The sequence below is a fragment of the Chroicocephalus ridibundus genome, chromosome 16 (assembly GCF_963924245.1).
Source record: "Chroicocephalus ridibundus chromosome 16, bChrRid1.1, whole genome shotgun sequence".
Lineage (NCBI taxonomy): Eukaryota > Metazoa > Chordata > Aves > Charadriiformes > Laridae > Chroicocephalus > Chroicocephalus ridibundus.
Genome location: NC_086299.1, coordinates 8034040 through 8061999, shown reverse-complemented (window position 1 = coordinate 8061999; position 27960 = coordinate 8034040). Strand labels below are relative to the sequence as shown.

The 27960-nt window shown below is 39.8% G+C and overlaps 1 protein-coding gene across 9 annotated transcripts; it reads right to left on the bottom strand.

Moving 5' to 3' along the window:
• Positions 1 to 20: 20 nt before the first annotated feature.
• C16H1orf159 (chromosome 16 C1orf159 homolog) lies at positions 21 to 27849 on the bottom strand. Of its 9 annotated transcripts, XM_063354004.1 has the most exons (13): positions 27710 to 27849; positions 22865 to 22914; positions 21599 to 21632; positions 17258 to 17376; positions 12621 to 14327; positions 12383 to 12473; positions 10764 to 10839; positions 8693 to 8797; positions 7714 to 7779; positions 6285 to 6419; positions 4125 to 4150; positions 3762 to 3792; positions 21 to 2725 (listed from the first exon to the last, which is right to left on the bottom strand). In XM_063354004.1, exons 6-13 carry the CDS (start codon positions 12452 to 12454, stop codon positions 2628 to 2630), a joined length of 609 nt encoding a protein of 202 aa, XP_063210074.1. In that variant the 5' UTR covers positions 12455 to 12473; positions 12621 to 14327; positions 17258 to 17376; positions 21599 to 21632; positions 22865 to 22914; positions 27710 to 27849; the 3' UTR covers positions 21 to 2627. The 9 variants fall into 9 exon arrangements, with proteins under 9 accessions (XP_063210074.1, XP_063210073.1, XP_063210078.1 ...); XM_063354003.1 differs by having other exon boundaries at positions 12383 to 14327; XM_063354008.1 differs by having other exon boundaries at positions 12383 to 12776.
• Positions 27850 to 27960: the final 111 nt, after the last annotated feature.

The following is a 27960-nucleotide window of genomic DNA, read 5'->3' as shown; positions in this document are numbered from 1 at the left end:
TAAAAAAAAAAAAGGTCAAATATGTTTATTTTGGCACAATTTAAAAATATACAAATACATTAAATATCAGGGTTCATTAAAGCCAATTTTTTAAAATATATATAGGTATGCATTATTCTTGTGAAGGGAGATGAAAACCAAAACACCACATTACATATTTAACAGTGCAAACGAATGAGAAACTGTTTAGACCAGGAGTCCACCGTGTCAGACAGCAATAACAAAAGCTGAACAGTTCTTGAAACACAAAGAAAATAGTAAAAATATCTGCTGCATTTAAAACAGTTGCTGGAGGGGAGAGGGAAGAGTGTGGGAAGGGGAAGAGAGAAGTTATCATTGAGAAAAACTTGACTGCACAGAAGTAAGAGCATTAGATGCTTGACATTAAACCAAGTTACAATATGCACTTGAGGATAAGATAGGGTTCAGACAGTACAATGACATGAACGATCCTTCAATAATTTATGTGCAGAAATAACACATTAGCAACCAAGCAATGCAAGAATGCACTATCATTGACAGATTCGCAAGCAGAAACTCCCTGCTTTCAAAGGTGCAGTTTCTTGGCATTATTTGCATAGTTACTCCTTTTCCTTAGCGGTTAGGAAAATACTCAGCAACTAAGTTCAGGAAAAAACCCTATGACCTCCAGACATAATTTCTACCTGTGGAAAATCACAGTAGCACAAAGATAAAAAGACATCAAAATGACAGAAACGAAACTGCCGCCTCCTGAACTTGGAACACATGAACTATAAAGCCCATTTCATATTGGAAGCTGAAGGGTCTCAAAATGGCATTGCCTGCTGTCTTTAGTTTTGTCCAATAGAGCAAAAATGTTATTTATCATTGTGGTAGAAATCTTAAGTTTCTCCATATGGCAATTCAGGCTTTTTTTTTGGCGCAGCGGCCTCTTCATGATTTGTTCTTTATCCCCAATCTTTGCCCTAGCTTGTTTGGATGCTACAAGAGATCTCATTACCTTGTAAGGAGAGAGATAAAAGTAAATAAAATACAACTGCACTGAAACTAACATAAAACCAGGCCTATTCAATAAGATAAATATATCTCCTCCCATCCTAGTTCTCATCTTCTCGCTTTGAATAAGCTTCTAACCACAGAGAAAAGGGAATCTGGATGACAAAGTTTGGACTCTCCATATGGGTGTCATGTCAGCTCAAGACAGTTATGTTCACATTTTCCTGAAAAAGAGAACCGACTGTTCCAGTTTATGTTCATGCCAGTAGATGCTGATGAAGAGCTTCCAAGTAAGTTATTTTAGGAGCACAGACCCATACTGGAGTGCCAGCTAAACCAAAACAGGCAACAGCAACACAGGTAGGTGGGAATGTACAAGCTGCATAGTTATAATTTCACATATGGTGACAGTGACACTTCAACCAATTTAGCAACCTCAGGTTTTTCACTTATTTTCCAGTCACCCACTCTTATGCCCATACCACTGTGCCCATTATGCTGATACATGTGTTCACATGGCAACAGAGTCAACCATGCTAAGAAAAAACCCTTATTTTACAGCTACTTTAATTTCCCGATCAAGTGAGTACTTGGCCACACAGCTGGCGTAAGACGGGCAAGAACAAGCATCTGAGAGCGGGAGCTCTTTAGGCTGGCACTTTCAACAAGCTCTGTCATAAGGTGCTGGCCTGCAGATGTCAGGCAAGTTAACGAAGGGCTTGACCAAAGAAACCCCTTATTGCATTGGCAGAAATTCACCTGACCTCTCCAGTTCATCTCAAGACTCACTGACCTGTCTAAGGGATGCACAGCCACCCTGCAGGTATTTTGGTTTCCCTTCCACTTCTGCATTCAGAGAAGGAAACTAGTGAAGACAGTCTTTGCAGGACAGACATAGCAGCCTATCAGTTACAAAGCCATAGCAAATGGCTCTCTGTCCAAGGACTGAGCTGAAGCCGATCGGAAAAGCTTCCCAACAAATTCCCCCACTTGGGATTGGACCCATACTGACCACAGCCTTCAAAAGCACCAAGAACAACAGTATCTGGATAGCGGGTCTATATTCACAGTTAAAAAGCAGGGCCAGCTATGTCATAGGCTGAAGAGGATGCTCCACAAGGCATCATTTTTTGCTTCAAAAGGATACTGCATGTTAGGTATTGTTATATTGTCCTACAACGGTAAAGCAGTGGCACTTAGTGTTAGCATTGACAAGCGGGTCCTTCAAACAAGTCCACATCCTTGAGTAATCCCAGTGTTTTGTGTTGGCACCGAGACATTCCGCTCTGGGGACACAGAACACATCACAACACAGGAAGAAGAACCTGCCAAAATTGAAAGTGTACCAAAGAAAGGTAGATTCTTTAAGGATTTTAAACACAGCATCTGTAGGAGACAAATGAAACCTCAGAGCTGGAATAGTGCATTTCAAGATCACCAAAGCAGTTCACTGAACTGGATGTAGCCTGCCATCAGTATCTTTGCATTAGTTCATTTCTCTGTTAACATTTGGCACAAATCCTTTGACACAGCAATTGGGCTTCCATTTAGGTCAGCTGCTTGCGATGTTTTCCTGGCACTTCAGTGGATTCAGAAAAAGTTTCTTCGACACTGTGTACACTTATAAAGTCCTCAGTCAAGAATGAAGGCTAAACATTGCTGACCCTGGTTTCGGAAGAAGAGATCATACCAGCAGATGCAGATGTCACTAGTGACCGTTCTCGTCTGACATATCGTGGCTTCCGAACTGAAATGGTGGGCACAGAAACATCATTAGCACCTGCTGTATAAGCATGCCTTTATCAATAATTCATAACACCATATGCCATCCAACAATTCCTGAGTGACCAAAGTCATTCTGGGCCTTAAAAAAACCCAAACAGATCCAAAACACACAAAACCCTACAAAGAGCTGATATAGAAAAGTCCACAAATAAACTTTTTAAACAAGCTTCTTATGGCCTGCTAAATAAGGTGCTCATTACAAACTGACATTTCCATTATTTGTGTTTACAATACACGAAGCTTTCCATTTTCAGCCTTAACAAAAGCCCCAACTACCATACTTTCTTACAGATCTTACCCAGATCTGGTCTACGCAATGGATTAGAATACAAACTTCTCAGTAATACTTATAGATTGAAATTATGGAAAATTGAGACAAGCTGATTAGATGAAGTCTTCCCCAAGAAATAAGCTTCTGCCTGAGTTTCACACTTATTAAAAACCCACCTTGCTGAAGAGAGACCACACACACCACATACACACAAAATGGTATATTCCACAAAGTCTGTGTTATTTGTTTCAAGAAGCTGATAAGCTTCAAATCAGCAAGCCTGAAAATCAGCCAACCTGGCGTTGTCAAGAAGATTCCAATCCTGAAAATAGGTCCCAGACTGAATAATTTATTTCTGAGTACTTATGAAAAAATATTGCATCTAATTGTAAGACTTCTCTATTAGGATAGAAGTCAAAGATCTATTTTAGGAGCTGTCAAAGATCTATTTTAACACAAAGTACTCCATCAATACTGTATGCCGACATTAATTAAACCAATAAATCCTATCAAAAACGTCTACTAGACAGATTTCATTGGATTTCTGTCACCGCAACAGATTTCCACAGTTCTGTACCAGGCTTTAAAAGTAACTGTTTTGACTTGCTGTGTGTTCTTAGCATATCCACTTTGAGATAGTTTGCCTGCTTTTCAATAACGACATGCATAAAAGGGAAGCCAACATGTAAGTATTTGTAGCAGCATGCCCCAGAGAAGAGTTCCTCACCTGAAGAAGCTGGGGGAGGTATCATGGATGCCTGCATAACAGAAGAATGATCATGTCAAACAAAGCATCTTTTGTCTTCACAGTCTCATTAAAAAACATATAGGAACATTTTAGGGTTCCAATAATATTTACTGTGTACATGGTCTTTCTTGGAGAAAGTAATTCAATAGAATCCACGCGGTCAGTATTCATCTTTCACCTTTTTTTTTTCCAGTTTGGGCAAAGAACCCCAAAACATCTTTTATTTTTATTTCTCATATGTCAGATTAAGTAGCTCCCTAATGAACTGTTAAAACTTTAAGTTATTGTTTATGTGATAGTTTATGCTTGTTTGTTCCTATTGGAAGGACAGAATTTACTTACTGTTTCACTAGGCTGGAGAACAGATGCTAAAAGAGAGAGAAAGAGAGAGACTAACCATCATTATTCTAGAAGGCTAGAACTGCTAGTTTTCTAAAAATACAAGTGTGCAACAGAATAGTTCTATTGTTAAAAAATAGTTTTGTCACAAAGACTACCAGAACAGATGAGAACATTCAGAAATCCCATTAGTAGAACACATTGCCTGTAGGACTCTTTTCAAGATTAGAGATAAAGGGTTGCAAAAGGTCTCCAAGAATGACTTATTTTGCTTTCAAAGAAGGTAGCCACAGCAGCATCTCTTTAATATCAAGAAGCTTCAGTAGGAAAAAGAGTACTTTGAGCCAGCTACCAGAAAAAGACAGTACAAATAGAACACAATGGAGCAGTGAAAGATGCAACACTTATACAAGCGGTTGCTGCCTTTATTGGCCACATGATAACCACCATCCAGACAGAATGAAAGCTAACAGGATGATCATAAGACAGACAAATGTTTCTAATGCTTCTCCTGCAATGAAGGACACCAGTGCTTTAGCCTGCTGGACCAGAGTGAACTACGAGTACAAAATGTGGAAGTCAGACAAGTATCGCTGAAGCCTCAGCAGAGGTCTGGTGTCCTGCCAGCTTCAAAATGTCATAGCACAACAGCTCTTGACCCACTTAGAAACTGAAGGAGAACCTTGTACTAAACTAAATTTACTTGAAGACACATGCAGAAGCAACCCAGAGGTTTTAGTATGGCAGTTGTGATTAGGATACTAGCAGTTCCTGTGGCACTGATCGATTTAGACCTTAGGTAGCTACTGTTGTATAGTTTTACATGAAATGATACCACAGAGACTGGAAATGTAATGTTTATGAAGTTACCATGACTAGATACAACATATTCTTAGCTAAACAATGGAATTGTATTGCTCTACCCACCCCCTTCTTTTTCTCTTTTTAAGCTTATTTCTGTTGTGACTGTCTAGCTTGAGCTTCGTCCTGTAAGACATGAATGAAAATAACAGAAGTTCTATTTGTTTAGCAGACCTAACTAGTAAACAGCTTGCTTTCAACAGAAGGAGCTCTAACACAGCAAATGCTGTGCTAGAGGTTGTCATGGGAATCATTCAAAGTGACTGCATAGAAGGGGTGAGACAGGGAGTCACAGATCAGCCCCAGTTTCACGCAAAACACTGGGCAAAGTGGAGACATCACCTTCCACATATTTTGCTCACCACCTCCCAGAAACTGAAGACCATAGAACAACTTCACAAAAAAAATGAGGCATCTGAAACAGCCAGATGTCTACATAAAAGTCTTGGGTCCCTATGGCTAAGCACATCTCAGGTGTTCTTTCCCTATCTTTGCTGGAATCGCTTTGACATGAAGTCAGGTCACTGCATTTTAGTTACATGGCTTAATTTCTCAGTAACAGAAATAAAGAATAAATTTCAGTATAAAAAGAAAATCCATGGAGTATTTGCTTTAAAAAAGTAATAAAAAAATAAATAAATCAGGCAGTTGGATCTTCCAAGCCCCAGTAAATCTTGCATTTAGAGGGCAAACACAGTGACTGAGTAGTGCAACAATGAGGAACCTCAAATTCCATTCCCTTTTTCCTGCTGTTGACACATCCACGGTAGAAGCACACTGCCCTTTAGTATTACAGTTCCCTTCTTTCTAAACCAAGAATAAACAACAACTGCTTTTTGTAAGGCTTGGTAAGGTGTCTGTTATTTTGTGTACTGAAATAAACAAGTATTATTAAGTTCTATAAAAATGCTCTATGTGCAAAATGCACTGAATGATTCCCCCCCCACTTTTGAAATCGGATATCTAATATTCAGTGACAACTAACATCAAGTCTTGTACTCTGGCAAATCTTTGAAAGCTACAAAAAACAATAGCTGGGTTAGCAAGAGATGCTGTGTAATATGCACCTAAGCACACTTAGATGGAGAACAGACCTCTGCACTGCCATGAAAACATGATGCTGTAAACACATAGCAGGAGAAAAATTTTAATTAGTTTGCATTGCTTTGGATGATCAAAAGAGACAGGAGTAACTAGATGAAGGTAGAACACTGACATGAAGAAATTTAAAAGGTTTTAAATTAAGAAACTGAGCAAAGGCCAAAACTTTAGAGATTAAATAGACAATTAGAGGCATTTTACCTTTGTTTCTTCTGTAAAAAACATTAGGAAGTTTATTGGCACGTTTGAGGTAGAAGAAAGAAGCAACAGACAGAATCAGAAATAAACTGATGAAAAATGTCCCTAAAATGAGAGATGCTGCCACTTCCGGGCCCCCTGTACAAAAAAAAAAAAAGAAAAAAAAAGATAAAGAACAACTTCCTGATATTCATAAAAGAAAAAAAAAAAAGGTGACTTTTTTTAAATATACAGACAGACCTCACAGAAGCGTTTGCAAAGATCTTACAATACTCATTTCATTATATGAAAGACTGCCCCAGCCCCACCTGCCGAATGTCACTAAAGCATTAGTCTGCTTTCCTGAAGAAAACCAGAACATTTTAATCCATCACTCTGTTTCTTTTATATAACTTTCAAAACCACTGATGGGAGGCACTCAATGTTAATATTGTTCTTTTATTCCTTAAATAAAGTCTCCTAAAGACAGAACTTGTCACCATATGATATACCACTGGTACAGTACACCCAGTGTTATGTTTTCCACAAGTCACTGATACAGAAACCATCCCAAGGAGGAAGACGTTAGCAAAAGGTGTCCTCCCTCACCTCTGTCCTGCTTTCCCTGCCTCCAAAGTGTCCTGCATCTTTATTCTGCTGTTTTATTTAACATTATGATCCCAGAAAGCAAGTATTTTAAGAAACAAAAGTTGTTTATGATCTTGTTGCAGACAAACTAGGAAAACAGATCTATCTGACAAGCTGTGCTTGAGAAGTCCACATTCTGAAGAGCAATACATATTTCAAGCCAAGTACACACACATGACAAGGCAAATGGTAGAACAGGATCAGCAGCACCCAAGTCTGCCACAACTGTTTAGCTTTCCTTTTTAAGAGCACTGATGATAAGCGCTCCCCCTGTAATACTAAATCACTTCATTTGGCATCCTATCTCTTGCTGAAGGGTGCAACGCTGCTATCAAAATATTCTCCATTTGTATTATCCTTACCAGTGTCAAATAAGTATTTTTAGGAGATTAAACAGAAATGGTCAGCAGCGATAAAACTCTAGAAAGGCTAACCAAGACGTAACAGATGTGCAACATGTTGCCTCACCCATAAAAACTAAAACTCTTGCAGCATAAAGTTCAAAACTCAAGTTACGGGGTTTCATAAATAACCAGCTCAACCTGTACCAGAAAGTCACTTCAAGATCACTAGGACAAGATGGAAGAACCATTCAGTAGAATACAGTTACCTCAAAATTCAACTTATAAAAAATTCGTGCGGAGAATAAGCCAGAAAAAGTAAAAATGGCTACTACTTTTAGAACAAAGCCTATGTTACAGAAAAACACATTTTACAACTTGTTTCAAATGCCATGTCATGACGGGGCTGGTACGCAGTGAATAATCACAAAGCCTGCACTCAATAGTGCTTTCCATTTACTCACCTATGTTATGTATGAAAGGAGTTACGGTGCTTATATTCATTTGGAAATTCATTCCTCTAATACCAGCTGTAATCAAAAAGAATTTTTTAAAGTAATGTCTGGCAAAATACAGATTTGTTGAAAATCTTAGTAAAGGCTATTATACTTCTCAACATTTATTTGAAATTGTATAAGAATCCTGATTTCTTCCGTGAAAAGTTCATTCTTTATATGGCTTTTAAAAATTTCAAAAAAGGGAAGCAAACAACCACCACCACAATTTGTACAAAAAGAAAATCATTCACTGGTACATTTCCCAGAACCTTAGATCAAGTTTCTTATCTCTTTCATTACAAATATTTACAAGGAATTGAGCGGCTCTCACCTCTCAAACAAAGCACATGTACAAAATGAATCTAGCCTCCTTAATGCAGATTTTTTTCAAGGAACTCAAGTACAGTCTGAGCTATTTTGTGCTCTGGAGAAGTCCCTAGCAAACGCCCACAGCAAATGCCTTTTTCTTACAGTAGAGATTAAAGCAGACACAAAGTTCAGTATTCACTGTCTGTTTAATACAGGTCCTACCCTGTAAGTTTAATCATTTTGATGTTTAGGACTTTGCTCTTTTTTATTTTAAGAACTTCTATTGGTCACAATGATTTTATTTTTTTTTACTGTTGCATTCGGTTTCACCGATTAGGTACTTTAATACATAACAAGATTTTGATTTCCCCCTCAGCCCTGTCCTAGGCTGTGAAATGGTTCCACAGCACTCTGCAGTTTCTACAGACTAAATTTCAAAGTTTCCATAGATTTTGTGGCATGTTCAAAAGCTCAAAAGTCATATCAGGACTTTGCAAAAGGTTAAAGTTTTACATGGGAGGGGAAAAAAAAATAAATCTGCAACATCTGATGCCTTCTTGAACAGTCTTTGCTGGACCATGCGAGATCTCAGTACCAAAACACACCCATCAAAATAAAGGGATGGTAAATGACTCACTATTTCTGCATTCAGTCAGGTTGTAAATAGATGAAACAGGGAGGGTTTCATTTTTGCATTTAATGCAGCTGCTACTACCATCCTCATTCCATCGTCTGTAACAACCTGCACAAGAGTAAGATGTACAGAGGTTTGAAAACAACAAAAGCAACACTGGAGAGATTTCTTAGTCTTCAGAAAGAGATAGAGGCAACAGAAATTCCCTGTTCAGTCTATTGGTTATAAACATCTCCTACTTCCTATTACGTTACACAAGTTAAGAGGTTCTATTTCAAAGTGTTTATTCCAGAAAAGACATAACCTTTCAAGGGTCAGAAAGGAGAAAGAACAAACAAATCCCAGAGTTTCAACATAGCTCTATTCACTGCTTCACATGTTTTAGTTTGGAGAAAAACGCAAAGTGTCTAACAACGGATAACTACCCTCAGCAATACTAAAAAAGAAGCAGAATTTTACCATTTATTTTCAGAGGTCATATACTGTCAAAACAAAATTTAATGCCATTTCAATATATAGCGTCAAAAATAGGAGGAGGCAGGGACAAGGATGCTAAGAATCAGAAAGAGCGTACTTGGATGAAAAAAGATGCTATAGTCAATCACCTGAAGCATGGCAAGCATAAAATACAAACACTGCTGTAATACGGTCTTTTTCCCATGCCTCAGTCCTCTCAAGTATTGGACTATTTGTTTCACTTTAAGAAGAACCCAAGCCTGTTTAAACTATTCTGTGACAGATGGCAAGTGTTTTATATCAGTCACCCTACCATGCAGGCCGGAAACTGATTAAACTTTCATCTTGGCCTTTGTCTTCGACGCTCAAATCTCTCAATTTATGTTTAAATGCACATACTGCTATGCCTTTGTTACAAAAAAAAAATTATATATAGGGCACATCTTCAATAACAACTTCATTTAATACAGTAAAGCCATGGTGGTTTCACTTGAGGCTTAGACTTGAGACATGAAGATTAGAAGTATATTCCTACTAGATCATATTACAGTCTACATTTAAAGGAAAAAAAACTTACTGTGCTGGCTAAAATCCAGTTCTATAGAGCCTTGAGCCAAACTGGTATCAATTATCCCATAAAGCAAACCATTAGTAAGGTGCTGATTTGAAAACAGCTCTGCTGCTATGTTTTCCTTAGAGAGAAGCGGCATGTTTGATGCCCACAGTAATAAATTACATCTGACATTTAATCTAAACACAAACAGACCCAATGTAAGGGCAAAGACTTTCTACAGCAATAGGAAGGAAGCATCAGAGCACTTATCTGACACCAAAGATATTGGTGGATTATCAGTTTACAGTAAGATTTAAGAGAACGCAGTCCCACAACTCGGAGACAATTGTTCATACTATATCAAAGATCATTTAGAAACAGAAATGAATGCACTAAATGAAGCAACAGGTAGAGAAGCTAATGAAGCAGTGAAAACAGGCTTAAAATGCTTTAAAAAACATCACAAGGAAATGACTGAACCCAGAAGTGGACCCAAATTTTTAAGTCACTAATTCTGTTGTTACTATGGGCTCTGAAGCCATTTTCCCATTTTTACTCTCTGATTTTAAATAAAATGGTATCCCAAAAAGACTACCCTTTTGCTACTTCTGGAGAGTGACAAAAGAAGTTTTTAACTCCATTTAGAAGAAAACAACTCTCTATATATGGCACAAGGAAGAACGACGCATTCTCTGCTAACAAGACAATATTGAAATTATTCTTAATGTTCCCTTAGATATGCATTACAGCATTTTTGCTTTTTATGCTCATTATATAGGCTTTATGGGCTTTTAAGCATTTACAATAGCTCTTACATAATCTAACTGCGCGCTAAATAAAAAAGATAAAGAATAACCTTATTAATAGTTGTCTATTCTCCTTACCATGCAAGAACAACATTTGTGAGTCTTAAGAAGCATTATCTTGTGTATATAGAGGAAGAAAGACTTCAACATGTATGTGCACTAATTATTTTGTTTTCACTCCCCAATTAATCAGGCACTGTATTTTGGTGTTAACTGCCAAAAACAATCTGGAATTTTATTAAATAATGACACACTTTACCTGGACTGCACTGGTTGGTTACTGGACAGGAACTGTTTGAATCCAACATATCTACACAGCATTCTGTTTCTGAAACCTAAGAAAAGGAATTACATTACATTTCATACAGTTCTTAAGTTTACTAAAATGTTTCAACAACAACAAAAAAAATTCCAGAGAACGTAGAAGAATAAGCACTAACTGCTGTTAAAACTTGCTGTAACTTTTTATTTTTGCATTAAGCAACCTTACAAGGAGAGAACAAGCTAGATGCACCATCAAGCTGATTTTGACCTGACAGCTGCTACCCAAACCAACACTTTGAGAACAAATACACACTCTACTGTTGACATTGGACAAAGCCTCAAAAAACTGCTTTAGAAATATACTTGCTAAATTCTTCAGTGAAGCACAGTTCAGAGGGGAAGTTATCCTTCCCACCGCACCACACAAACGCCCCAACAGATTTGTTCAGAAATACTATTGGCAAAATAACTGGCAAAACCCAATTTTCACTGAATGCTTGTATTGCAAGCGATGATAACATCTACATTCGGCAGAGCAATCCAGCAGAACTACAAAAGCTTCTTCCTTCAACACTTAATATAAAAGAATCCCATCACATATCCTGAAGGCACGTAGTTTATTTTTATTTTTTGTTTGTTTATGTAAAAACCAGTTTCAAAATTATGTACAAATTACAGCAAGCTGTGACATAAGCGTAGAGATAAATGGTTGTTAGAAACTCTGTGGTTCTTTTGATAGATATTAGTAACATCCCATAAAGACTTGCGCATATCCACTCTCTGAACTTGTACAAGAAAAATAAGCCAGAAAACTCCCACACCTTTTAAGGTTTTGCAGGTACATTCCCCTAAAGAATATAGCAAGTCAAATCAGTTCTAAAAAGGGATGAAGTATTCTTGGTCAAAACTAACACGACCTGATCTATATTCAGCCATAGAAGTAACTTAAATATACCCAACGTGTAACAGCCAGTATTATTCTGCTTATCATTGAATGCTATCAAATTCAGGGATTACAAAGATCAAAGCTATCAGGAGAAAAGGCTGGGACTGTCAAAGCTGAAATTAGTAGGCTGACTTCTCGCTGTTAATGCATCGTGGGGAGGTAGACTACAGTAAAGAACCAGAAGATCTACAGATAACATGCTTAGTACCAGTTCCTTAAAAAGTTTTGTTGGCCGAACTCTCCTGCACGCAGGACTTGATACTCTGACCTTTTTCTGTGTCTTGAAGCAGTGTTTGCTTCAGAGCTTCTCAGTCATTTGAAAAGTTAATTTTTGGGTATCCATGTTTTGGATTGTTTGTAGTTAAACTGCCAAGCAGCTTGAAAAGTGGTTTTTTGATCATCAGAATGCTTTTTCCACATGGTGCGAGACATTATCAGTTGCATCCCTGCTAGCCTACAAGCACATGACTAGGAAAAATTCAGTGCTTTACTAGGCAATCAGCCATCTTACCAAATTGACCCACTGTACGTTTCAGTTAACGACTGATAGCAGTATAGGTCATTTCCATTGAATTAGAAAGCTTCTATAAGCTGCAGTGTGAGAGGAAAACAGACTGATCCTTCTGTTTTTATAGCGCCTGGCATGACAAAAAACACAAAGTACCTACCGAACTTTCAGTAGATTTGCTGGCAACTTCTGCTACGAGTCTAGTTAAGAGAAGGACATACGGCACCTCCATGCCCAGGAAAGACACAGGTCTACATAAGAACACGGAAAGAAATTAGAATGTTTTATTAATGATGGAGAAGTTATGCTTTTCCTTTATTGAGGAACTTTCGCCAACACATTCCTTTTATTTGAATGCAAAGGCCTTTAAATTAAATATGCCGGGGGGGATGACTTACCTTGGTTCAAGATACAAATTTGAGACATTCAGAATTTTCCCTCCAGCTGCAGAGGGGCAGGTTTCTGGCTATGGCAGACCGTGGTTGCTAAGAAACAAGGAGCCTTATCAGCCTGCTCCAAACTGGGCCATGCAGAGACTATTCCACACCCAGGATCTAAAAATCAATGTGATTGCAATAGAACGGTTACCGCCTGGCACCACCACTGATAAGCCTCCCCACAGTTACAGGCTCTTCTGGCAGCAGCACTGAACTGTGATGGATTTGTATCAGGACAGAGAGCACATGCCACTCCGAAAAGGCAATATGCAATTAATTTCTCCCATGACAGCACAGTCATGAAGCATTAATGAAGTCTGTCTGTTAATAAGTAGTATTTCTCAATTGCCTGAGAACAGACTATCTCACTGTGGAACAGAATATTGTTGACAGTCTTCTACAAGCCTTGGGTTTTTCCCCTCCACTTTTGCCGTATAACTCCACGTATAACCTAAAGACAGTCCACATTTCTTACATTAAATTGTTTGGATAAACTAAAAGGCACCATGTCATGCTCCATTGTTCAGACACTCCCTATATTCATAGAATCATAGAATTGTTAGGGTTGGAAGGGACCTTAAAGATCATCTAGTTCCAACCCCGCCCTGCCATGGGCAGGGACACCTCCCACTAGATCAGGTTGCTCCAAGCCCCGTCTTGGCCTGGCCTTAAAAACTTCCAGGGATGGGGCTTCCATGGTGAAGAACCTCTTCCTAATGTCCAATCTGAATCGACCCATCTCTAGTTTTAATCCATTTCCTCTAGTCCTACCATTACCCGACATCCTAACAAGTCCCTCCCCAGCTTTCTCGTAGGCCCCCTTAAGACACTGGTAGGCCACTATAAGGTCTCCTCGGATCCTTCTTTTCTCCAGACTGAACAACCCCAACTCTCTCAGTCTGTCCTCATAGGAGAGGTGCTCCAGCCCTCTGATCATCCTCGTGGCCCTCCTCTGGACATGTTCCAGCATATTATAATACCTGCCTGTTCTTATAGTCAATATAATGTTGGAAGCCACATCCAGTTCTCAGAACTACTGTACCTGCAGCCTGGTAGCTAGAGGAAAACATAGTATTTCATATTGTAAATAAAACATGGGGACGGATAAGGTTTTCTAACCAGAGCTTAATAAGAGGAAAGTGTCTGAAAGGAAGCCTTCAAAACTGTAGGGGAAAACTCCTTTAGTGACTCATTTCACAAACTGAAATTTGTTACTATTTTTGTTAATTAAAAATCCAGTGGATGAGTTTTAAATTACTGCAAAATATGTATCATGACCCTTGGCAAGCTGTTTTTCTGAAGAACAAAAATCATTGAGCAGTTCCTATGACTAATTTCCGTTCAGTATTTTAAATCACTTAGACATAGCCTGTTGCCTCAGCTTCAAAACAAGATTAGTTCAGCTTGGTGGGAAAACTTATTATTATCCTCTGCTATCAGCTGAAAGCTCCAAGATCAAGGACTGAAAATCCTGAAAACCAAATTCCAGTTTTACTGCTACAACTAATTTCTACAGTTAGTGAGGACGGGGGCAGAGCAGGAAAAGCTTGCGCTGTCATGATGCCTTCCAATTTAAGCGTAACAACGGATGCCAAGTCTGTCAGCATCAAGCTGCAGAATCCACGACTTCATCAGTTCACATTTAGATACACGTAAATAAAGTGACACCTATAATAAAATGAAAAGCAGACAGTCAATATAAGTGCGCTATGGATGCAACGCTCACTGACAAAGGCCGAGACAGCACCCAATTACCCTTGCTGTTGGCAATGTAGATTATAGGAACCAAGCAATGTAAGCAGCAAGGAGCCTTTGTACAATACAGAGATTCTCCAGAATGAGATACTAAGAGCTAGTTAGCTCGGCAATGGTACCACCACCACATCCTGAAGTGAAAATTAAGATGGATTACGGAAGTTTACAGAACTGCTGGAAAGCGATGGCACTGCCAACAACAGCAGGGGAAATTCAGCTTTGGGAATTTTACACAAGGATGGAAAGATACATTTCTAAGCTAAAGCTAAGCTCATCAATTGCTGACTAAAAAGCTTTAATGTTATTTTTCAAACAATACCTGAGGTGACAAGATACCTAAAACGCAAACACCTATTTTAACAAAAAGGTGAAGTCATCTCAGAAGAGGAAAAGAGACAGCCTTTCTAGAATGCAGTACACACCCCAAAAAGCACCTAGCTTATCGCTTTCACGGCAACAGTTTCTTCTTGAGCACATTTGAGCAGAAGAGAAGCTACTTATGACACTGTAAACGATTGCTGATGTAGGCATTGCACTTATGGAGTTTCACAGCTTTCCAGTTGTGTATGACAGTGTAAACATACTTATATAAGTGCTATGAATAATTCTGTGTTAGATCACATTGGGTGTAACTTTAATTTGCACATTTAACCTTTAAAAAACAGGTGATTTTTTTTTTAATGCCTTTCTAGTGCAATAAGAGTCGAGTAACACAACTTTAGTGTTTTTTGAGGCAGTCCAGCAGAGTCTAATGTTAAAACAATCCTCAGGATGTGCATAGGGATGGATGTATCCTAAACAAATACATACAGAGAGCTTGCCTTATTACCTATCAGTTTTCTACAATCTACCTTCGGAAATGAGAAGCTGCTTTTTGGCTGAGAAAGACTTCCTCTAGAGAAAATAGTTAAGAGTCGGTGAAGACATTTGCTGATAAATTCTTCATCATTTTGGATGCTATACACAGATTTTTGACAATACCTGATTATTATAATAACTGTAAATACTAAGAAAATGCAGATGAAAAAGGCATTTGTTTAAACAAGTATATTCCTGTTATCTAGAAACTAAACAAGAAAACCTTTGTGAAACTAGCCACTTCCAAGTGCCCAATCCTCTTTTTTATGCATACAGATAGTTATATACCATAAGGTCAATATTGGTTGTATTTCCATTCCTGAAATACATGAAGATACTAATCAACAATACTGATGCATTTATGGGCAGATATTTGTTCACAGCCAGTAGTGATTCGAACAAACTAGAACATCTGCCCTGCAGCTGTTCCAGTAGAAATAGGACACAAGATCTATTTGCCCTCAAATCATTAGCCAATATTTTTTATTTCTGTGAGAGAGAGGCAATATCTAAGCTTTATATTTTGTTGTTGTTGTTTTTTGTTTGAACCAGTTTTAACTGCAGGAAAAAGAAAGCAGAGATGAACAAGCTGTTTTAAAGCTCCAAACATATTAGATGTTTGTTATCTTTACTCAATTTACATTTTATTCCAGGTCCCAGAATCACTTCTTGACATCGTTCTGGATTCTTTATCAGCCAGTAAAAATTAGAAGCCTATTAATATAATATATAAATAACACCTGTCTGAATGAGGCAGAAATTCAAGCCATGAAAGTAATAATAGATATCTACTTTTTTTTTTAGGGTAATGCCCATGAAAGATATCAGACAGACTTAAGCATCCATATTCTTTATATGTAAAAATATGAAAAACGTATATAGTGTTCCTAAAGTCTGGTTGTGCCACACCTCAGCAAGGTTGGCGAGAGCTTGTGACTTGTAAATCAAGTGCGGAACTTCCAAACAAGACAGCAACTTCAAGTAGGGATTTGTACTATTAATTGGTCTCCCTGTACAAAACCACGGAATTAACACAACTCATTTTACTGCTTTCCAGCCGCAAGTCAATCATAACCATTCTGTTGCCAACCCGAACAATATTTTACACCACAATTTTAATTTTAGAAAGGAAAAAGCCCTAGAGCCTCCAAGACGTGCAGTATACCCAAATACTAACTGTGCCTCTGAATGAGGTAGCTGAAGCTTTAGTTTTTAAATTAAGTACATGGATGTGATCAGAATCAGATACCCTCAGCAAAAGAATTTACAAGCCCATGGAACGTGCTTCATGTTTGGCAGCATCTTCCCTTTGGATTATGGAAAAAAAGATAATGTCATGCACAAACTGGAGCCCAAATTAGAAAGTATTTATGCTTGAGATGCCAACACAGTTTCAAGAACACAGACATTTTAATTAAAACAAGTATTTCACACCAGAGTTCCACATTTGAAACAAATCTCAAATCACTGTCAACTTGTATCTCAAGTGCCACAATACACATAAGTTAAACACATCAAGATTCACTCAGGGAATTCTTCCTCTTGTTGCTTTTGAAAAAAGAATACAAACAATTCATGAACACTAAGCACTAGAAGACTTTTTCCTCCCACTCTTGGAAGCAAGGGTTGTTTAATTCATCTTTGTGCCTACATTTTCCATACATACAGCCACACATCTATCATTTCTGTTGTATTATCACTACCTTTCTTGCTTAAAGCATTGCTGGAGCATTGTTTGAGCAAGGTAATTTTTTCAGGTACATGGAAAAAGATGGCAGTAAAAAGAAATATTACCTAAATTTCAGGTGGGTTTATAATTCACTCAGCAGATCAGAGTTTGAAATTGTTATCACACTCATTCTGCTGCCAAAGGCTTCTAAATTCTGATATGAGCTTCAAGTAGCCACGATAAAACAGTAATACCAGAAAAGTTAAAACACAGTCCCATAAACGACAGACTTGTAAAGGCCTAAACTCTGACTTACCAGCTCCTTCAGAGGTATGCACTAGAACACTGCATCTTCTGTAGATAACACAAAGAACGCGTGTGGTATGTGGTTTACAGCTAATGTCTCATTGACGCTGCAACTGTTTCACAATAAACCTGCACGGTGGGAGAACAGATACAGGTTGTGCTTAGAACAATATTTTATACATGAAAGCTGAGGGAGGACTTGTTTTTCCAGCTTTCTTAACATGCACCCGTGAAAAGAACTACTATCTCTACCCTTACATCAAAATGATTGTGTAATAGGCCAGCAACCAACAATTAAACATACACACCTTCCACCCAAGACAATAAAGATAACTACTTTAAGCTAGGCTTTGCTTCAAAAACAGTTACACACCTGGAAGGTGCCTAGAGCAAACACCAGTGATCACCAAGAGCTGCTGTTGTTCAGTCAACAAAAATTTGGCCGTAACACATTCTACTGTTACAACAGTCATTGCAGCCTTAAAAACTGAGAGCAGAAATGAAGGCTGGTGCAATTTGCTCTGGAAACCATGCATGGCCTGTTTAGGACTTTTTTTTCTTCCTCTAAACAGTATGACAAAAATCTGTGTTGCAGAGATACATATTTGCTTGGAGTTTATCCAGACAAAAAAAAAAAAACAAAAAAACAAACCCCAACACCAAAAAAAACCACCAAACCACCAAACACCCACAACCCTATAAAGTGTCAGCCTGCCAAAAACTGTAGTAAACGGAGTTCACTTATTACTCATGAATGGGGCTTTGAGCAACCTGGTCTCGTGGAAGGTGAACCTGCCCAGGGCAGGGAGGGTGGAACTAGATGATCTCAAAGGTCCCTTCCAACCTGAACCATTCTACGATTAGGAAAGAAGTATCCAAAGTTTTATTGGACCATGAGAAAGAGATGATTCTTTTCCAAATGTGTGTGGAGAATACCGCCTTTCAACCATACCCTCAGGAACTGAGCAGCCTGGAAAAAGCCGGGCAAGATGGAGGAACGAGGGGCGACTCTTCCCCTGCTTTAGTTTACAGGCCAAACCGCTGCCACCGCCCGCCCCCGACCCCCTCGGGGGCATTTTCTGAGGGAAGGAGTGTGCTCTGTGCTCCGGCCAACTGCCTCGCTCGGTAAATACATCTCTGCCGCCGGGACGCCGGCCCCAACACCCCTCCTCACACACCAGGCGGGACATCGTGAGGTGGGGGGGCGCTGGGCGACGCCTGACAGGGCCCGCGGCCGCTCCGGATCCCTCCCCGCCTCGCCTCACCTGCCCGGCGGCGCCTCCCCACGCCCCGAACAATGGGGCAACGCCCGGGGACTCCACTGCCCTCCCCGGGGGCTCCACCGCCCTCCTTCCCTCCCGCCTCTGCCGCCTGAGGGAACCGACTGCCCTCTCCTGCCGCCTCCTTACCTGAGGAAAACGAGCTCCGGCGGCACCGGCGGCAGGTTCCCTTTCGTACCCCCCGCCCTCCGCCGGCGCCCTGCCCGCTCCTTCCCGCGGCGCCCTGGGAGTTGTAGTTCGCGCTCTGCCGGCCGACGCTCAGGTTCCCTCAACGGCCTCTCCCGCTCGGGACTACAAGCCCCAGCAGCCCCCGCGCCGCGCCCTACCTGTGTCCCACCTCCCCGCAGGTAAATCGCCTCCCGCAGCCCGTTCCCGCCAGCACCGCCCCGCCGCGCGCGGTGCCTGCTGGGAAAGAGAGTCCCGCCTCTGGAGGCGCCGCCATTTTAGGGGTTGCTCGGCGACACGGACGCGCGGGGAGGGAGAAGGAAGTGGCAGGTAGCCAGGCACGAGAAGGCCTGTTCACCCGTCCCTGGAGTCTTCTGCCAAGCGGGGGATATCATGATGAAAGGATTAAATATTTCATTAAAGGAGCGTCAGGGAAGGGGACTCAAGGTGGCCTGGGCGCATCTGAACTCCTCCTAAGCTTTCACACGTTACACCCATCCTTTGATATAACCTCCTGACAAGCACTAGGATTTCAGAGAAAAACTCAGAAATGCAGGGCAATGCTTGCATCCAACAGGATGACACCCACCGCAGAGCTGCTCGCCTGAGCATACTCCAATACCATCGTGCCTCAGCCCAATTAACTGCCAAAATGCGGCAGAAAGAGCAGGATCTCTTCGCAAAACTAAGGCTTGACACGGGTGGCAAGACAGAAGCTACACTTCTGAGCTGAAATCTACACCTTCATGCAACAGAAGCTACCTAGCTCCAGAAGAGAATTAAAATTTGTGCCAGGTTTGAGGCAGCAGTGCATTTTGTAACAAGTTTAAAATACAAAGATTATAGACAAAGCCAAACGTCATTTGGATAAAGCTATCAATTCTATAGAATGCCTTTTTTTTAAATAAAAGATTGACATATTTAAATTCTTTGAGAGTTGCTCTCTCCTGGACCTGGAGTGTAATAACGAATAAAAATATTTACCAAGAAAATTCATGTTCAGTTTTATCGAATATTTATATAACTCCGCAGATGAAAACTAAGTGCAGCTCTTTAAAAATTTCCTAATATGGATACCTCAGAAGACCTGCGATTTACTGTGATTTTTTTTTTTTTTCCAAAGTAGGTGCAATGTTTCGGGACAGAACCTAGAATCTCAGAGAAAGACTTGAGTGCACCACTTAGTGTCAAGACTGAAGAAGTCAGCGGGGAAAAAAAAAAACAACTTTTGCTGAACTTTTGATACAGCAGTCATAGAGTTTCTCTCACAAATTGTGGATATACTTCAGTGTGTATACATATACTTCAGTGTGCATATATATATATATGGGTATAATTCACTACAGTTTGCTAAGGAGAGATGAAAATGGGAGAAGTGAGCGGACAGACCTGCTTGCTTTCTGCTCTTTGTGTGTAGCACCCAATCATACACAGAATGCAGCTTCTGATAAATACGCAGAGTAGCTAAAAGGCTGAAACTGCAAGCAAATCGTTATCATTGGTTTCACTTGCAGTTACACAGAACTTTCAGAAATGCCTAATTTGCATATTAGCAGAACAGTTAAAACTGTTCTCAAATACCTTTGGATTCAGTGAGTTACGGGATGCAAAACACACGCATAAAATTATACTATGACAAAGTATTTTGACTTAAAAGCACTACTTCATGTCAATGTCAAATTCATCCTTATGTCTTCAAAGATTAAGCCTTCTGCCTTTTATTCTGTTCGCTAGCTATAAAACTTACAATGACTTCATAGCCAGGAAAAACATTTCTCGCCTTCTTTTCTTAGCTGTGTGTTGTGGTTTGCATGACTTCATAAATGTGTCACTTGAAATTTGTTCTGCAGCTTCGTAAGCTTTTCGTGATCCCTTCCCACCCCAGCCTTCTATCAGCATTTCACAAAACAGGACACTTGGCTGAATACAGAGCGTGACTGGAATTTTTCTTGCCTAACAGATTCAATGCATGTAAGAGGCTGTGATTTAAATCCCATGAATAGCTTAGTAGTTGACACCCAAACTTATTACATTTCTCCATAACCAGTTACGCTATAAAACTCAGTATCTTTCTCTACAACATGCCTGTGCAGGACAAGATATGCTACTGTCAAGTTTATAGATGGAGGAAGGAAAGTTAGAAATTGTGAGTTTTGAATTTAGGGTCAACAAACAATTTGCAAGGCAGAAAAAACTTCTGTACATAGATAGGCATAGCTTGGTTCTTTTGGTGTGGGTTTCTCCCCCCCCGCCCCATAATTCAGAGGGCAGCACTGCTGTGAAATAAAATTGCTGGAAAAGAATTGTAGATGCTGGCAAAAAAAAAAAAAAAAAAAAAGAATACACTAAATATCTGTCATTCTGACTGATCCCTTAGTTATTGCTACTGCAGCACTAAAACTAAAGTGCAGACCTTCAAAACTAGGTTGCTGCTCATGAGCACATATTTTACCAGAACAAAAGTGTGAGTAAGTGAACGGCACGTACAGTTCAGACAGCTTTTTGCAGTGACCTTTCCAATCCGAGGGTGGGGGGGAAAAGTGGGAGATTACGGAAAGTTTCATTGTGTGAAAGTGCAAGCTACTATGACAATGAACTACAACCAGATACACAATTAATAAAATATTTTCCAAATGTGTCTACTATGCCTCAGTAGTGCTTTTAAAATAATTCTTCCTGTATTGAATTGTGCCATTCAGCTCAGTTTATTAAGGTTTTCTCACACAACACGTCCAGACATCTCTTCAAAGTGATGTTGGCGGACGTAACTTTGCAGTGGTGTTCAGTGTTACGTATTGTTTCGAGTGCTTGGCAGAAAAGGTGTCGAAATTAACATTCCTTTAGTAGACAGAGAATTACAAATTGGTTCAAAATAAACAAAACAACTCTTATTGCGTGTTACTTACCGGAAAGGTCTAATCTGTCAACTCTATTGTCAGTCTGAGAGCAAGGAAAACAAAATACTCTTTTAGATCATATTATCCATTTTCTCTGAAGGGTATTTCCAGTATATCTGTATAATATTTAGGCATCTCTAGAAGTTTCTACAGCTGGGAGGAAACCACACTTCTGCTATGTTTAGGAGGTATGTCAGCATCCTGCAAGTTTAAGTCTAGCCTTGCTTTTACATGGTTATATTAATTAGATTTCTGTAGTCTGCTTCCTGTCTTGTCTCTTTCTGCACACAGCGGCCGCTAAAGCCTTCTGTCATTTCGACTTCCTGATTTGTGGCTTTTAACAATTGGTTGAGGCAGTTACCAAGATTTCCCCTAAGAGACAAAGCGAAAACACTCTCACTTTGCATGCCACGCAGCAGCTCTGAAACAAGGCAGAACGTTCAGAGCGCAGCTAGTCAGGTAGTGATTTTCTTCAGAGAGATTTCTGCTCTATGCAGCAGCCGCCGTTAAACAGAGGTGTTCTGTAAAGCTGCTAAAGGCACACTAGCAGGTAACCCGGTTCCTTTCATCCACGGCAGAACCGATGACCAACTCTTCTGGTATTGCTGTCTGAAAGGATGCTTTGGTAGATTTGGGGAACAGGCATGACGCTACAGGTTAGAAAGCTGGATGCCTCTGAGCGTCCTCTATTCCTTATTTCTTTGACCAATGACATTTTTCAGTGAATACCATATCCTGGAGGAAAAAGCTTGGAATAGACTCATGTGGAGCATGACACCATCGGCACCAATGCTGACAAGTTTTCCCGGATCTGACCTACGATCCTGCTAGTAAATTAAAGCATCAGTTCTTATATGTACTCGCTCCTGTTTGAACTGCCCCAAGATCTTTTACCTTCTACCCTGGAATTCTATCTATTAGGCTGTTTGCCCTGACAGTGCCTCTAAATAACATAATTTCAAACATCCAGGGTTTCTCTTCACTAAGGAAGCACTGCTGATTTCAAATTGACAGTTTCAAAGCTCTACTTTTGATCAAAGCAGGAATAGGAAGGGCTTAAGCCTTTTCTCTTTCAAGTCAGCTTTAAATGATAAAACTCTACTGGTAGATTTGCTTCAATACTAAGGAAAAGCTCAAAAGCTTTCTGTTTTTAAGAAGAATATACAAGTTATTCATAAAATTCGTAATGGGACTCAAACAATGCAGACCAGATGGTAAATGATACCTCCTTTCCCAAGTACATTTGCTCATCCTGTACTTTTCCTGGAAGATTACCTGGGCGGCACACAGCTGGGCAGCCGAGCAGAAGGCCGAGCAGATATGACCTACATAAAAGAAGTAAAAACATTAGTGGCCTTGTCAAGAGAATCACTGCTAGGATTGACATAATTTTATGGCCTGCTACTCCGCTGGCAATATTTCTGTTAACTGGGGAAACGTCTTGATATATTCCTGACACGCGTAGCAACCTTTCAGGAGAACTATATTACCGGTGTAATTGGATCGATGGAGGCAGTTTAACAGTTGTCACTCCGAGATTACTTAACTGTTAATTGGGAAATATGAAGAGGATTCCCTGACTTCTCATTGTATGATTTATGGGAATGAAAGACCTCCTTGAGAAGCATCTTTCAGTCAAGCCAAAGGATGTTTCATACGTTACCCATTTGAACAAAACATATGGGTCTCTCCACTGCCACTCCTATCGAGCAGAAGCCCTTTGCTTAAGCTTTTCTGCTCCCACTACACCCTTTACTTCTTTCATTTGCCAACTTTTTTGGGGCAGGGGAAGGCCGGGAGGGGGCAATTTCAAAGCCATTTTCATGGCCAGTTTGAAACTAATACAGCACCAAAGTAACTCGCTCTACTATTATTGTTAAACTGGGATTTTCGGTACTACCGGGATGAACGTGCCCATCACTTGGTTTACCAGCTGTATTTTATTTACAAGGTTCCTTTGAACATTTTTTGCCCTTAAGACAGTGCTTTAGAAGGGAAAATGAAATCACGGCTGCTTTTTATGGTAAATCCTGAAAGTTTAAAAGCAGAAGATGAATGAAAAGCAGTCACGGACTTGATGCATACAGAAGTTTCCAGAGTTCAAAAGAAAACAACAGATGGGCATAATAGCTCTCTGGGTTACAGCGGGGCATGAGATAAGCAATTGACAGGCCACATGTAGCCTGATAATGAACAAAAGGCATTCAAAAACAAGAAGAAGTTATTCTTATGTCCAAGGTCGCTATAATTTATGACAGAAGAATTCAAGTCCTTTTTTCCCCCTCCCGCTAGAACCACCTTCCTATCTGTTAATTTCACGGTGCAAACTTAGAAGTACCTTTCCATTTAAAATATTTTGTGAGTCTGTGTTTAAGACACACCAGCTGAAATTCAAGTTTCCTCCTGAGAAATACAGTTAGAAAGAGCTGAAGATAAAAGCACATGAGAACAAAAAGCAGTTCCAGAAAATGGGATCAAGTATTAATAAGAATAGTGCATCGAAACTGAAATTGTTCCTGTTCAAAAAAAAAAAAACCAAACCAAAACACAAACCAAGCAAAACAAACACCAAAACCAGAATCAAAACCAAGCAGCATACAATATTGTCCCTGTTGATGGTAAATGTTCTTTCTGTTCAAAATACGGAAACCGATGCCCTGTAACTGTGTTTACTGTAAGAAGTATTGCCATGCCGTCACGGGTAATCTGCTGCTGCGCTTGTGGTTTTCTTGACAGGGGCGGAAAGCTGGGAGTTCTTGTAAGGCAACCGCTTATCTGATAGCTGAATGGCTTTGCCTCTGTAACTACACTACTCTTACTGTAGTATACAAGTAAAGAATAAAAGTTTGAAAATTTCCATTTCGTACAGTGCTTTTCAATCTTTTCTGATTTGCTATTTTTTTCCCCCCTCTAACGGAGGGGTAGAATCCTTTCTGAAGAAAATTCCTGTACAGGAGAAAATGTTTTTCTTAGCCAAATACTGATATGTAAATCCCTTAGAAGTAATCTGCACATTCCAAGATATCCACAAACCACAGATTAGGTATGTAGGCACAGCAAGTTTATTTGGCAAGGGACTGTCATTATTATGCCTTCCTTTTTTTGTGTGGTTTCTTTTTTTTTCCCCCCTTTAATCTGTTGCTATTTCACATGTATATGAGGACTAGCAACCTCCCCAGTTCTGGAGCTATCCTACCACTTTGCAGCACATCTATATTTAAATTTGGCATTTCTAAGTCAATTCGCATCAGATGTTTTGCCATTAGGCAGCAGTTGCAGGTTGACAAGAGAGTTGTGGCATGCAAATTAAAAGCCTTTTAGGCTTCTGTCTGGAAGTTAGACATGCTGGGAATTGCTCATCACCTTTATCTTGCCTTTGCCCTCTACCTGCAGCAAGCTGGTGAGACCCAAGGGCTGCTGCCTCGCATTTTTGGCCGCTCTTCCATCTCAGCACAGCTATCAGGCTGTAAAGTGACTGCCCAGTGACTGCCCTTGGCAGCAAGGATCAGGCCGGGAGGGACCCGAATGTCATTACAGCATGACTTGGACCACGAAACAAAAACATTATTTGTTAGTTTTGTCTAGAATGATGGTAGAACCTTAGATATTAGCGTATTTTTCTAGTAATTTTATTAAAAAGCTTTATTCCATATTGCAATACAATGAACCTATATGCTTTTTTACCAGATAAGTGCTGATACAATTTGGAAATATTGACACTGTATAAATGAGAGCTCCAAAATTCAGCTTTTAAATGCATGAAAAAAACCTAATAGTTGAAGGTCAATACATGACAGGTAGGCGCTTTTGTATTTTCTTTGGTAAGGAACTATAATTTCAGCTTAGAAATTTAAGACCATAAATATAATGTAGTTTAATCAGTCTAAACACCTATGTGTAACCAAAGGACTATCGCCTCCAAAGCAGATTGTCCCATCCCAAATATTAAAGCTAATGTTTGCCTGGAAAAAAGTATTGAAAATAATTACTCAGGTACAGAAACAGTTTATAGAATTAAGCAGTTTGTATCGATGATGTAATACTGATTGAAAATTCTGTAGATGCCGCTGTAGTTATTTCTCCCCCACAATCTGCTGATTTGTACCACGAGGAGAATCTAGCTTTCCACTATTTCTGTGTCGACATAGAAGAGATTCAGGGTGATTTATGATGTCTCTATTAGCTAAACTTTTCTAATAGGAGAAGTTGTACTCTGCAAATTGTACAAGTGATATTACAGATTTGGTTTTTTCCCTCCCTAGGTGTTTGTTCTTTGTTATAAACCAAACCGGTGTCTTCATATGCAAATATTTGGAAAGCAGGCAAAGGTAGGAGGTGGAAAAACATACATATTCATCATTCTTAATGAAACATTTATTTCTACATGTTTAGTTGAAGGTAAATTTGTCAAATATGATAATTATATGAATTACAGCTAATAAGGTTTAAATCTTGTTCAATTTCCACGGTTTTGCAAATATTATCTATACATTTCACACAGGGAGGCAGAAAAAGGGAGGGGGGAATCATACTTGAGGCTCTCGCTGCGAGTACAAAGATTAAATATAAGCTATATAAATATACGTGAAAGTGTATTAAAGTTTTAATGCTTCCAGTAACATATAGCTTTAATTACTATCACATTGAAAAGAGATTTTCAGTGATATATCGACTTCCATTTAAGTTTTATTAGAAAGTAAATTGCATTCTGCTTTGGTAGGGTTTTTCATTTGGCTTGATAAGCACAAAAATCGATGTCAGTGAAAGTATATCTTAGCAGTCTGAAGAGATCAGTGTGTTGTGCAGGTGTCCCGGAATGTAATATGTGCTGGCAGGCATCAGGTGCTATAAAATTAACTAGAACGTGTTTGTGAATGAACGAGCAGTATCTGGGCAAGATGCACAGCAGCGGGTCTTACTAAGTTGAGGGTAGGAGCCAAGAGCCTGGTATTCTTGAGCAATCAGAAGAATTGCTACTGCATTTTAAAAGTAGCGTCCTAATTTCTGCAGCCCCTGGAGGTTTTTGGGTTTGGTTTTCTGGGTTTTATTTTTTCCTCTTGGTGACCGATTAACTTACTGGAGAACTGCTTTATGGAGCAGTACTTTTTTAAAAGATAAAACTGGTCTTAGGATAGAGTCACTAGCCATTATCAATGCAAGGTTATGGAAGAGCCTTTGGAGCAGAGGCTATAGAAAACTAGGGAGATTATTCTTGTTTCACAGCCCTTCCTAAAGGCCTAAGTTGATGTAGGAGCCTAAACATGCAAGAAAGGTTCCACAAGAAAAGTAGCTCTGCAGCTCTAAGGGCCTCTTTTGTACTAGTTTGAGTCATTAGAGTAACTCTGCATTTATTTCTCTCTCTCTCTCCATGTGGTCAAGCCATCTTCCCCTCTCCATGTAACAGGATAAACTGGGCATCTGCTTTTATTTCACAAGCTCTGTAGCTCCATGACATTCCCCGATGCCTTCACAACACGGCAACGCTCGCATTTGAACCTAAAGCCTCCAGAAGTACTGTTAAATGCGACCAGTGCACACAGCGTGCCACCCAAGCCGCTGCTCTTCCGGGAGCTTGGGCTAGGAGGCCGTTTGGGCTATTGGAGAATACGACCATTAAACACGGTGGATGCACATCTGCCACATGCGTATTTTTGTCTCCCCACCAGTTACTTAGAGCACCGATTCAGTAGATAGCAACTTATTTTTTATATGTATAAAATATGCATATATATTGGGTTTTATATATATCTTTGCATGCGTGCGCATACATAAAACCAGCAAAGATCACAGTCCTTTCAATATGTGAATTATATGGGCACATATACAGAGGCAACCCATCTTTCCTTTTGCACCAAAGAAAGGAGTCTCGGGCATCCCAGGCGCATCCGAGCAATTATCGGAGCGGCACAAAATCAAAAGCTACGAGGAAAATCCGCTCTGCTCCCCGGGAGAACTTCTTTATCTGGACTGATGGGAACTCCTGCATTTTCTCACTGCCTTTTGCATTGTCCCAATCCAACGCATTCCTCCTTTATCAGCGCCTCTTTCACATCTGCGCTCTGCTCACAGAAGGCTCGATTGCCGAGTCACAGAAAAATCAACTCACAATTCAATACTTACAAATTGTCCAGAGCCAGCAGAAAGAGCACTAGGGCGTCTTGGAGAGAACAAGCTTGGCTTTAGGATTTCTCAAGGGGACCTGAGAGAAAAGTCAAGCAAAGAATAAATGAAGACACAGCAAAAACTCAGCTCCCTCAGCCCTTCACAACATTCGAGAGATGGATTGTTTCTGAAAAAATTACAGCACAGGAAGCAACAAGGAAATAGAATTGCGCAACAGGATTTCCTGCCAGCAGGCTTTTGTCACAGCC

Coding starts and splice junctions, on each gene's coding strand:
- C16H1orf159 (XM_063354003.1), bottom strand. CDS start 12,454: ATGGAGGTGCCGTATGTCCTTCTCTTAACTAGACTCGTAGCAGAAGTT. Junction 7,780..8,692: donor CCTGACTGAATGCAGAAATA/GTGAGTCATTTA, acceptor TTTTGATTACAG/CTGGTATTAGAGGAATGAAT. Junction 3,793..4,124: donor TTCTCCAGCCTAGTGAAACA/GTAAGTAAATTC, acceptor TCTGTTATGCAG/GCATCCATGATACCTCCCCC.